The sequence below is a fragment of the Hydra vulgaris genome, chromosome 14, assembly GCF_038396675.1.
Source record: "Hydra vulgaris chromosome 14, alternate assembly HydraT2T_AEP".
NCBI classification, from domain to species: Eukaryota; Metazoa; Cnidaria; class Hydrozoa; order Anthoathecata; family Hydridae; genus Hydra; species Hydra vulgaris.
The window spans coordinates 9436934-9450153 of NC_088933.1; the positions used below are offsets into that span (position 1 = coordinate 9436934).

Here is a 13220-nt window from a genome sequence, read left to right on the forward strand (position 1 = left end):
GGCTCCATAATTAACGCCAATCTTGAAGTAATTGTTAACCACTTTTGGAGATCTTTTAATTTTCTTTGCAATTTCCCGATTAGATAAGCCTGTATCTTTGTATGCTTTGATTACTGCTAATTCTTCATTCGTTAAACGCTTACCACGTCCCATTTCAAATAAAGGTATCAAAAACCAAATGTTAAAAACTTTATGAGCACTGATTTCACAGTCTTTGTTTAACTTACAAATAATAATAAAAAACTAACTCACAAATGCGTATCACCAGATCAAAATATACAAGTAAACTGAAAATAATTATTGATGAGGCTAATTCTATTTGTTACCGCAAATATCAAGTATTATACATTTTATGGTTTTATCAAATGTTCCGCAATTTAATTATGCTATATTATAATCTAAAAAGTTGTTGTTTGTAACAGTAATTATATGTGTGTGGATACAAAAGTTGTACCACACTAACTTGTTTACAGATTTACAAAATATTGGATCAGCACATGGTGAGGCTAATTCTATTTTCTCCGCTGTATTTTAATGACTAGATAATAGTTAAGTAAAATTGTTTCAAAATTTAGCAAATATTCATATTTTCAATTGCATTATTATTTTAAAAAAGAAATTTATGCAGTGTTATGATTATTTATATTTTATTATTTATGTTATGATCTTTTTTATATTAGTTAATTAAAAAGAATTCCTATACATTATAAACCTTAAAATGTTTACTTAACGAAGTCTTTTCTTCGAATATGATAGTGCCGTTTGATTTTTTTTTTTTTTTTTTTTCTGCTCAACATACCCCGACTAGGCAAGGAGGCACTAAACTTTGGTTAAATAGAGAATGGTATGGTTTAGAAAAAAATGGTTAACGAAAATCGGAAGGCTAATAAATGGGTAAAATACTAACACTTAAGTGATGCAAGATGATTGTTTTTTTAAAACTTCTGAGAAAAAATTTCGGTACGAAATTGAATATTTTTACAGACAAAACTTTTAAAGTTCATACAATATTTATTTTTGAAGAGAACAGAAAAAAAATTAACTGCAAACTATCATAAATGACAAGAGCTGTTTTATTCAATATGACATTCATCAACTTCATAAACTTGTTGAAATGACCGACAGGCATTGATGATACTAACAGCTAAACACTTTTCCATGCTCCGGTGATAGGTTGCTGTAGAAACTTTTATGGTGCGTCTTACATGATTTATTCTTATTAGCCGTCTATATAATATATTCCAAAGGGTTCAAGTCTAGACTTGAATGGGGCCCAATTGACTTATTCCTGAAATGCGATATTGTAACAGACAGGGTTCTTTAATGATCAGGTGTGCTTTTCTGCTAAAATACATAAATATCTTCTTTGTGAGTGTTTTATTTTAATGTTAGTGAATTGTACATGTTAGAAATCACGTCGATGCGTGTTGAAAGTTTCGCGTTTTTTATTGTTTAAACGATTGTAATTAACAGCGTTGTCGTGGGACTCTTTTAAACTTGTATATTAGGGAGAAGATTTTTTGTGTAGATTAGTGAGGTTATAAGAAAACTTTAGAAATATATATATTTTTTTTATTAGATTCATGGACGCGATAATTCAATAAGCTATTTTGGTGTTATGACACCAGTATTCGATAGCAACTATCAGCGGTTCGTCCGCCTGCTACGAACATACGTAACTGCAATGGACGTAACCGAATCCAAAAGGAAAACAATAATAATAAAATGTTTGCCACCACAGATTTTTTTTTGCACTGGAAGGTCAATGCTTGCCTACATATCAGAAAATGACTCAGTTACCTACGTAGACATCGAGGAAAACATCATGAAGCTTATTTTGCAACAATAAAAAAAGCAAGTAACAAAAGTGACGGATGCAAATTTATGGATAGAGATGATAGAACGCACGACCAACTCATCACAGGTTTTAACGATGGTGTTACAATCAAACGATTATTAGTCGAACCTGAAGAACTAACGTTTGCAAAGGCTGTGGAAATTGTTGTTACCCTTGAACGAGTAACTCAGATCATTAAGCTAAAGACTGCTTTAAACTATTGCATAGTTTAAAAGGGAAAGGGAGAATTTGGAAATAATGGCATCCAGTATTCTCCCAGAAATGAGGTTGCTATCATTAAAAGTGAAAATAAACGGAATGCTCCGAACAGCATTAATTGGATGCTTCATCACTGTGGTTTATGCTAAATCCACGCGTGGTTTTGTTTTAAAAAGTCAAAAACTCATCACAACTTTGGGAGGAACTGTGCAAGTGCTGGGTGAAATGGTAATCAAATTAGAAATTGATGGAATACACCGGATGGTTAATTCTTTAATTGTAAAAATAAAGACATTTGGGTTTGATTTGACTTTTGGGATGAATGCAATTGAAAAATTTAAAGGAGTCATCATTTATGGTGATAAAAACCGTTCTGTCCAGCGAAATGTGATACCGTTACTACGACCAGAAAAAAAGTAAACGAAATAAAGGAAATAAAATGTGGTGTCATTAGTATGACAAGAAATAAAGAGATCGAGATAAACGAAATAAAAAACGGCGTGATTATAAATGGAAAACGCTATTGTTTTACCTGAATACATTTTAGCATTAATGTGGCTCCAACAATAATGACCACAACTCTTCGGCCTGTGCTCAACTTAAATCCAACCGTAAAGAAAGCATGTGATAACTACATTAATGATACATCTGTTAAGGAAAGTGGGGAAACTGCTAAAAATGTAGCGAAGCATCTACATAAACTCGAATCACAATGTAAACCTCCACAAGATTTTGAACAGGGACGTTTCTTAGTATTGAGAGTCGAACGAAATAAAAATGGGGAACTGATATGGAAACGGACAATGTGGTACAATTTGAAGCCTTAAAAACAGTCACACTTTCACAGCTTTTCAGCCAGTTAGTTAAACTCATTGGACTTTACACGGTAGCAAAAAGTTTTCATTTCTGAAGATTTTAAGAAAATGATTGTAAAAAAATGATTGTAAAATTGATTTGTAATTAATAATTGAAATTGAAACTGAAAAAAAATGATTGTAATAAAATGATTGAAAAAAATTGATTGTAAAAAAAGATTGTAAAAACTTTTCTGAAAATTGTAAGAAAATTCTGAAGATTGTAAAGAAAAAATGAAAGAGTTGCTTCACCGTGTGGAAAAAGAGGATCTAGTTGTTGGAAAATGGCTGGTAAACTTAGCTAGTAATAGGATATAAAAGGGATATAAAAGACTTAACACTATACAGTGATAGCAAGAGCATCGTAGAATTATTAAACTCAGTTTTGAAGGAAGAATATTGGGGAAATGAGGAAATATTCTATAATAATTCTATCCCCCCAGTACCACACAGCCCCAATCTGCCTGTTCCAAATGCTTCTAGGCGGCATCGGCCATCTTCCGAAGACAGCAGCAAGTCAGATAACATGGTAAAAACTGAAGATATGTACTACGATTCTGCAGATAAAGTTGGGGATAGAAAGTCGTGCTTCCTTAAACAGAAAGACGTGAACAATTTAATTAGGGACCTTGGACTTACAAATTGAATGCTGAGCTTCTGGTATCCAGAACAATGATGCCGGTCTATTCCAGGCTATAGGTGCTGCATGTAATTCTATTGAATGGCGTCAATTCATAGACAGTTCATCCCGGAGCTTCAAATCCGTGTTGCTTCACAATGAAGACAACTACACATGTACCCCAATTGTTCACTCTCTGCATCTCAAAGACAACTATACGAGTGTTAAAATGTTGTCTAGTGCATTAAAGTATGAGGACTACGGATGGGAGGTCATCGGCGGTTTCAAATTAATATCATTCCATAGGGATCTTCAAGGAGGTCACAAAATTTCCTTGTTTCCTCTGGCTCTGGGACAGTCATGACACTTAGGCGCATTATCGCCCAAAGGACTGGTGCTCAACAGACCGAGTTTTCTGTTGGTAGAAGCAATGTGAAGTGGAAGCCGCTAATAGAACCTCATAAAGTGCTTATGCCACCGCTGCGCATAAAGTTAGGCCTCATTATGCTATATGTCACTGCTCTTGACAAGGAGTCAGCAGCATTTTAATACATTCAAGATCTTTTTTCAAACATGTCCAAGATTAAGGTCAGGACTGTTATATTCGTCGGACCACAGATCAAGAAAATTATAAAATGTAAAGATTTCACAAAGCTGTTCAACTAGACGGAGAGAGAGGCTTAGAGCAGTTTCTTTGCAGTTGTTCAGGGCTTCCTGGGTAATCACAAAGCTGAAAACTATGTGGAGTTGGTGCAGACTCACAAAAAGAGTTACGCCGAAATGGGATGCAGAATGTCTTTGAATGTTCGTATCCTTGATCGCATCTCAACAAATTCATGAAGAACATGGAAACTTACTTTAAGAAGCAAAGCAAGTGCTTTCATTAAAACTTATTGGACTTTGAAGACTGTTACCAAGGTCAGTATAAATATTAAAGACATAACTTACCAAGGACTGTATGACAAAAACACAATTGGGCACTACATTTGGCGGCTACTTCGAGAGATTAATTTACAGTACAATCGTAAATCTAGAAAATCTAAACATTTCTGAACCATGTTGAGCGATTTCCGACTGTGTCATTTTTGTTTTTACTTGACTATAATGACAAAAATTAAAAATAATTGTTCTATTTTCACAAAAAACGAGTTTTCTTCGTGCTGTTGTCGTATAAGCAAATTGTGTGCTCAATGAAGTTATTTTTTCACATATTTTTGACATAGGCAATTAAAATATAAAACTTTGAAGCAAACAACAAAAATTTTCTTAGATAGTGTTATTATCAAATCCATTTTAGTACAAATATACCAAAAAAAAACTTGCACGCAACAAAAAAAAATCACCGAAGAAAAAGATCATTTTTAATCAACTCTGGTAGATACACTCATCAAGTTATCCGATTGCGGCTTTGGAAGAGCTTATAATAACGTCATTACTTTAGTTACCGAATATTTGCAACACCAAGGTCAATCTCAACTGTTCGAATGGTACACCAGAGAAAGATTGGCACAAACAATCATCAACCGGTTGAGTTTAAAACCGGTTTAAAAAAAATTTTAAACCGGTTTATAGTAGCAAAATATCTCAACACACTGCAAAGAGATTTCAATAAAACAGATATTAATAAAAACACTTTATGTCATTTGTGAAATTTTAATGAAATGACTTCTTTAATGATCAAGGAAAGCAACGCATAGTTTGCAGACTGTGCTAAGCGATCATTGAAATTGGTTGGCAACAATGAAAAAATTAATTATGAAATTGGAAGTCAATGCTGTTGGTTATTGTCATGCCCCATATATTATATATAAATCAGAAATACGTCAGTACAAAAATTGATACTTAATTAGTCCAAACAATGCTGTATAGGCAACATCTCTGTCCAGATATGTGGAAGGTAAGCGTTCGTACTATTAAAAAAAGTCCAACTACAGTTGACTCTCGGTATCTCGAATTCTCAGAGGACTGGGAAAAGAGTTCGAAATAATAAGAGGTCGAGGTATCGCGAGGAATTTGACTTAAACGAGTACGCAAGGGACCGGAAATAATGTTCGATATACACAAAAGTTTGAGATATCGAGTAGTCGAGAAATTGAAAGTCAACTGTATTACCTGTATTTACCTGAACATTTTTTTTTGGCAAGAACGTACACGCTTGTGGCCTAAAAAATGCTCAGGTAAATAGCTTAGTTGATTTGTTAAAAATGAGTTTAACTAATTGTTTATTTAATTAAATAAATCGAGCTTAGGTTATCCAAATATTTTTTAGTCATAGATATACATTTGGCACATGCTTCCTCCTACCTATTTATTAGTATCAAAAACAATATCTTGTTAATTTGTTTACTACCTCATTTGTCACATAATTTGCAGCCGCTACATGTCGGCATTTATTGTCAAAAGAGTTTAGTGTAAATTGCTCCAAGAGTTTTATGCATAGAAAAAGATCAGTAATTTGTGAAAAGAATATTTTTGTAAAATGCAAGAAAATCGTATTAGCTCTGGGTGAATATGTTACACCCACTCAAATAGTCACTGGATTTTAATATACTGGATTTATTCACTCAACATCCAAAAAAATGATCAATCTAAATTACAAATTGCGAATACGTTTGAAACACTATCACCTCAATCTAAGCTTTTTTCATCTCAACCACCAGAATCTATGCCAGTGACACTACTATCAGCTACACTGCTTCTACACCACCACAACACCACTAGCTACACATCTCAGACACAGCCTATTAAATCTAACTCAACAACATATAGGATCAGCATGCGTTGTATAGGACCAATTATAAAACTATATTTATATTTCAAACTTTGTTGAATTGAAAACTAAAATTTTTTTAGGTTGGTTTTAAATTTATCATTAAGTTTATTTATATATAGAACAAGAAGAAAATAAAAAATTATTTTTTAAAAATATCAAACTGTTTTAGACTTTTTTAATGTATAATCTGATATAATATATATAATAATACTTCGCCTTTTATAAATATTATTACTTTTTATGAAAGGTGAAGTATTGTGAAAAGGTATAGTCGAGAGCAGAAGCACCTTTTAATAAGAAAGAAACTCTGAGCTTGAAAACAAGCAACTTAGCAAATAAGATCATTATCTTTACGTTTGACCAACCTAAAAAAGACAAAAGTTTAAATGAAACTATTTATGTTACCGACACTAATGCTGATAGAGAAGAAAAAAAGACAGCAGCAGATCGTGGTAATAAATATTTCATTCACTCTTTTTATTTTTATCTCTATATTTTAATGTTATTTTGAGTACATACATAAATAGTCAAACACGCTCTTCTAACTGATCCAATAATCATTATTGTTTATTTTCTCTGATTTAAGAAATCGATCTTAAATCGTTTTACTTTTTTGTAATAGAGCAGTAATTACTTTTAAAGATTCAAATTATTGTTAAAATAATTTTATGTTTTTTTGCAGATCAAGAAGAAGTAGCGAATAAAGAAAAGGAATTTTTAAGTATTGCCATTGATATATTTTATGCTTGGCATGAAAACGATTGGATTTTTGTTGTTTATGAGGGCAGTTGGTACCCTGGAAACGAAGTAATTCACTTTTAAAAGTTTGATTATGTCGTCTATGTTATCAAAATTTGAACAAATTTAACTTTATGTAATCTAACTTTCAAAATATTATCTTAAGAAAAGTCATTACTCTTATTAGGTAGTCTGGGATAGTTACATGGTGAACTGTATAAAAAATGCTTTTGAAGAAATAAACCATTTCAATTAGCTAACCTTTCCTTTTGTTAAAGTTAAAAGGCAGTGAAATAATTTGTAGAATTTTACAACCGTTACTGTAAAAAACAGCACGTAGTCTTAAAGCTTGTAGGTGAACAGTTTGAAAATCTAAAAGGAATTTGAAGCAACAATGCATTAAAATCAAAGGCTTAGAAGGATAAGTAAAATCGATTTATGGTTTTAACAATAACATATTAAAAGAAAGACAGTAATTAGTAAAGACAGTAAAAAGTAAAGCATTGAGTAATTCCGAAGCGAAATTATTTTTTATACAAATATACAAAAAGTTTAGCTTTTTGTTCTCGACTTATTTCAACAATGCAATATTACCCTTTAATTTTTCAATTTTTACTTTTGTTTATTCCATTCAAAAACCGTAACATGGAATAACAGAAAGTCTATTTATTTATATTTTTCCATTTCCTATAATAGTTGTTTTTTAAATGCTGGCTTTTGAATAACGACTTATAAGTGTTTTTGTAAACAATACTCTTCTCAGATTCTTTAGACCATTAAAGGTATAAGGAGTTACTCTTTTCAATTAGGATAAGATACCTCGCGAGCACCTATTATGTTCTGAGATAAATACATTTAAAGTTAGCCCCATATTCAAAAATGTGTGATTTTTGCTTTTTAATCTTAAACAAAAAAAGGATTGTCGTCTGATAATTTTTTCTGAAAGTTTTACCTTTAGTTCCGTAATATTAAAAAAAAAAACTTAGTGTGCAATCGAGCCGCCGTAGCGCAGTGGTTAAAGTTCTGGCTCAAAACCCAGAGATGCCAGCTCAAGCCCAACAAGCGACATTGGTATGGAAGGAGGCGTGAACTTGTTGATAAATGCTCTCCCGCGGTAAGACCGTAAGGACTTCTGAAGGCAACTAAAATAATTACAAAAAAAAAAAAAAAGTTGTCCCATAGTCTTTAAACATAGTCTCAAAAACTATATACAAAAAAACTCCGATAGTAACTTTGCTTATTAAAGAAAAAATGTTTGACCCATTTTAACTTAGGAACTACAAATATTAAGAAAGAAAAATTATAGGTTTTCTTAACCTCTCAGTATTACTATAGATAAAAATTAGCGCGGTAAAAAGTTACTGCTTTTGAGCTAATAGTATATTTTTTTAATTTTCTTAAAAAAAGTTCTTATAACGAGAGGAGGAAATAAATACTTAAATTGCTTAATTTTTGCGAGCGTAGCACAAATTCACAATGTTTTTACTGAAAAATTGATCATAGTTACAAAATTAATGGATTGGCTAACTTGTAATATATTGGGATAAAAATAAAAGATAAAATTGTTTATATTAAACTAATTAATATGAATTCAATACAATCTTTTTTGTTTGTTCTTAAAGTTTGAGAGGAAATTCGTAGATTGTTACGGTTAGTAAATATTGTAATACTTAAAACATTTAAATATTTAAAAACTTACAATATTTAAAACTTCAACTCCTATCATAATTAAATAGGCTAATTTTAACAACTAACACGCTGTCATTAGATAAATAAACATGTTACTTTCTTGTTTGTTAATAGGAACTTTGAAATGTTGCAATTTCTTTAAACAATTAATTTAAATTAATGACGTTTAAATAGTTCTTGACGTAGTTAAATGTTTTGCTACTTTAAAAATCTCGGAAATATAAGTACGAAACATTTATTTGAACTCATCAAGCAAAAACAGCTCATTTAAATCATTAACAACTCGTTTTACTGCATTTGCTTTTAGTACTTTTTGTCTTTTTATAAATTCGTTTTTCATCGTAAATATACCACTCCATAAATAATCATATAGTTGTTTTTTTTCACTCTGAGGTAACCATTTGACATTTATAGAAGTCTCTTTTTTCCAAGGGATTCCCTGTGTTGGTATAGTTGGATTTAACTGAGCAATATCGTTTTCTAATTTCCAATTGTTGTGGTTCAAAGGAACTCCGTTAGTGTTGAAGGAATGTAATTTAGCTTCTGCCTTTTCTTTGTACTCCTTTGAAAAACGATTAAGTTGTTTGGTCGTTACTTTTCCTATGAAGCTTGGTTGTTTATTTAATGGAATTTTATGAAAGAAATAACTTTCTAAAAGAGAGTTAAGTTTTGAAAGTGTTGACTGATCCTTAGCATGATCACCAGTAAATAATCGCAACGATTGGTTTTCTTCTTGATACGTATCAACTTTATGATATGTATTCGCTGTTGCAGATAAAGCTTTGTTGTGTTGATCAATTTCACCAACAAATTTATTGCCATAAGTTGTCTTGTTATTTCCATAACCCGTTCTGTTAAAGTTTTTAAGTATTTCCTTCAGAATATCTATCGCTAGGAGTAAAAAAATAAAACATTTATCAGTAGGAGTATTTATTCAAAAAGTATCGTTTAACACAAAACCATTTTTAAGGTGATTTAAACTAAAATTTACAAATGTTTCAGTTAAAACTGATGCTATAATTGAAAACTTCGAACTATAAAAATTCAAAGTTCAATAAAACTAAGAATAACAACTTTTTGCCATTTTTTAAACTTTTTTGGTTTTAACAGAAAATGCACATGGTATAATATACTTTAAAAACATTAAAACCACAAAGTTCAATTTTTTAATATACGTGGTAGGTATTAAACTTTTCAAAATATTAACTATTAGTTTTTTTTGTTAAGTTTTGTTTTAGGTGCTCTAAGAATACTTATATTTATATATATATATATATATATATATATATATATATATATATATATATATATATATATATATATATATATATATATATATATATATATATCTTCTATAGCTGATTTAGATATGCACACACTCACTAGTTTCGCTTATCTTTACAGCGTTTTACAGCGTTATCTTTACAGCGTTTTTAGAAAAAGAAGAAAAAAATGAAGAATACTGAATTAAAAGATTGCTGTCCCATTCCAAACCCTCAGTCAATGTAGCAGCACTCCCCTGCGAGTCAGGCTATTTGTTAGTTGATGTATGTACCGAAGCCCCTGGACGCAGGTTATTTCAGTGTGACGTCAAAGTGCACATCTATACTAGCAATTTAAGTTATATAGCTTTTAAGATCATTTACTTAAAATGTATGACTAATTAATCATATTGATTGCTTTGTTGACTTAATGTGATTTAATAATCGAATACATAAAATTAATTTTATTTAAAAATTTTGACACGTTGTCAAAACATAATAAACACCTACTCTTTTTTTTTAGTTTCTATCTACTTCAAACTCAATTATTTAAAAACATACCTATTTCTTGCCTTGCCAACTGCATTAATGATGCTACCAGTAACATATTGAATATAGATATTTTCTTCATCTTTCCTATAAATACATGCGCTTGTTTATAATCATGCATAAATATGTACATATATGTATATATGTATATATGTGTGTATATATATATATATATATATATATATATATATATATATATATATATATATATATATATATATATATATATATAAAGAGAGATAGAGTGAGAGAGAGAGAGCTAATTCAATCACTTCTACATGCCCAATGTTAAAAGAAAATGCCAAAAAATGATTTGAGATATAAAGTAAAGAATATAACTGTCTAGGGTACAAGTCTTTGTTTAAAAAATGTTGGTAATACCCAAAACTTTGTTTTTGTCATAAATAAATATCACAAAATGTTAGGAAGGTAGGTTAAAAGCCTATGTATTTTTAGAGAAACGGAGGGTACTCAAAAAAGCGTCTAGCAAAATACAGATAAAGGAAGGAGGGGGGAGAGTCGAAATAAAAGCGTACTCAACGCTGTTAATGCATGTACTGGAAAATACACAAATTTTGCGTTTTTATAAAAAAGTTATGTTTCACTGCATTTTTTCAGCCCAAATATTTTTTTTTTTTTTTTTTTTTTTTTTTCTCCTAGCGCTTTAGTTTGTCTAAAATCAAGCAAAGTTAAATTTTTTTTTAAATTACTTAAGTTTAGATATAAAACTTTTCTTTATAGTCGATGAGCCATATTTTGCTATAAAATGGTACTGCTCCCAATGAAGATAAAATATTAAATTGAGAAAACAACTTTTTCAAACAAGTTTTAAGTTATATGTTTAATTTCTAACCAGTCATATGTCTGCAAACATATTAAAGGTCGAAAAAAAATTAGTTATTTCAAGTTTAAAATCTGTTTTTTCCATTTTATATGAAAGTTTTTATTGTTTATTTATTTATTGAGTGTGAAGAACACACAAATTGACATACGACTAGTCAGACTTTTAAAGTTAAACCTTTTAAGGTTTATTTAAAAGTCTAAGCTCAAAATTTAAACATTACTGTGATGTGAACCACCCCTATTTTATAATGCCTTAAAACTATTTAACTAAAATTCCGGTCTTTAAATTACCATAGATTAATATATATAGTTTATTTGAATATATATATATATATTTTATTTTTTTTGTAGAAAATATGCATACATATTTTCTTACTCCATCGCAAAAGATATGTTGAGTTTTAAAAAATATATATGGATATTGTTTAAACTTAACATATCTTTTAAAACTTAACATTTATTGTTTATAAACAAATGTTCTATACCGGAAAAATATTTTTGTTATCACCGAGAACAAACAAGTTTGAGAACTTGCATTAACGGCGTTGAGTACCAACTTTACGGACAATCCGTAAGACAATTAAAAACAATCAAAAATTTTACTTTACAAAGTAAATATTTATTTAATTTTAAATATATAATAAATATATTATATTTGTACGACTTCAAAAGAATATAATTAATCTCAACTTTGAATAAATTATTTTTTAAATAGTTTTCTAATTATTTATCTCAAAATAAATATAGTTTATATATGTAAATGGTAGTTAAAAACAGGTGCCGCGTTTGCCCCTGAATTTAATTTTTATTTAGTATGAGTAATATATATATATATATATATATATATATATATATATATATATATATATATATATATATATATATATATATATATTTTGCTCTCTGAGCTCTACTTCACTTCTTCTTATATTTCAAATTAAATATAACTAGATATAAATATTTAATTTAAAGTTTATGGCTGCCCCTGAATTTACTAGATTTATAATAAACGTATTAAACCTTGTTAACACCATTATCAAATCTATTATCATTTAACTCTTTGACGTTAAATGTTTTAAATAAAAACTTAAGTTATACAAAAATGTACTCACGATTTCAACAAACTGTTCCGTAATTTAATAATCTCGAAGTTATTAACAAATTAGTGAATGATCTTATAAACACTGTAATCAACTTAAGTGGGTAGAAATATTGAAAATCCATATTTTTTTATAATGAAAAAGGTTATCGAAAGTTATTATTTATTAAAACTTATTGTGGTTAATTATTTACATTGAAGTTGCTTGGCTATTCCCTGCCAACTAAGCTCGCTCTTTTTAAGTGGATATCCGGTACACACAGTGAAACGGCATGATTACACCACGCATTTGGTTAATATTTTTAACAATGTCAAGATTTGTTTTAAGCGTTTTGTAATTAGCTTATTGTGTTAGTAATAAACATTTATGATTGTCACAATATGAACACGATAGATTGTGATACAAAAAAAAAGTTTTGACGACACACAAATATATGATAATAAATTTACTTGACAACAATAATTCTTGAAATTTTTTCTATTAATAACTACTGTTTTTTGTTACTAATTGGTTAGAATTTTTTTTGAAAAATGTGCCTTTAGCTACATTCGTTGCAAATTTTAAATTTTCTAACAAATATTTTAACAAACATTAAAAATTATTCAAAAACTTGTGATGGTCACGTTTTTTTAGTAAACATATTCAGAATTATCACGTTAAAATTTATAGTATTAAATACATTTATACACCTAAAATCTTATATTATTTAGTTCGTTTTTTAAAAAAGCAATAATTTT

General features: G+C 29.4%; 1 protein-coding gene across 2 annotated transcripts; it reads right to left on the reverse strand.

Moving 5' to 3' along the window:
• Window positions 1-8608: 8608 nt before the first annotated feature.
• On the reverse strand, window positions 8609-12804 carry LOC105846759 (uncharacterized). 2 transcript variants are annotated; one of them, XM_065818565.1, is made up of 3 exons: window positions 12496-12706; window positions 10553-10627; window positions 8609-9620 (listed from the first exon to the last, which is right to left on the reverse strand). In XM_065818565.1, exons 2-3 carry the CDS (start codon window positions 10620-10622, stop codon window positions 8965-8967), a joined length of 726 nt encoding a protein of 241 aa, XP_065674637.1. In that variant the 5' UTR covers window positions 10623-10627; window positions 12496-12706; the 3' UTR covers window positions 8609-8964. The 2 variants fall into 2 exon arrangements, with proteins under 2 accessions (XP_065674637.1, XP_065674635.1); XM_065818563.1 differs by having other exon boundaries at window positions 8681-9620; window positions 12677-12804.
• Window positions 12805-13220: the final 416 nt, after the last annotated feature.

Coding starts and splice junctions, on each gene's coding strand:
- LOC105846759 (XM_065818565.1), bottom strand. CDS start 10,622: ATGAAGAAAATATCTATATTCAATATGTTACTGGTAGCATCATTAATG. Junction 9,621..10,552: donor GTTGGCAAGGCAAGAAATAG/GTATGTTTTTAA, acceptor TTTTACTCCTAG/CGATAGATATTCTGAAGGAA.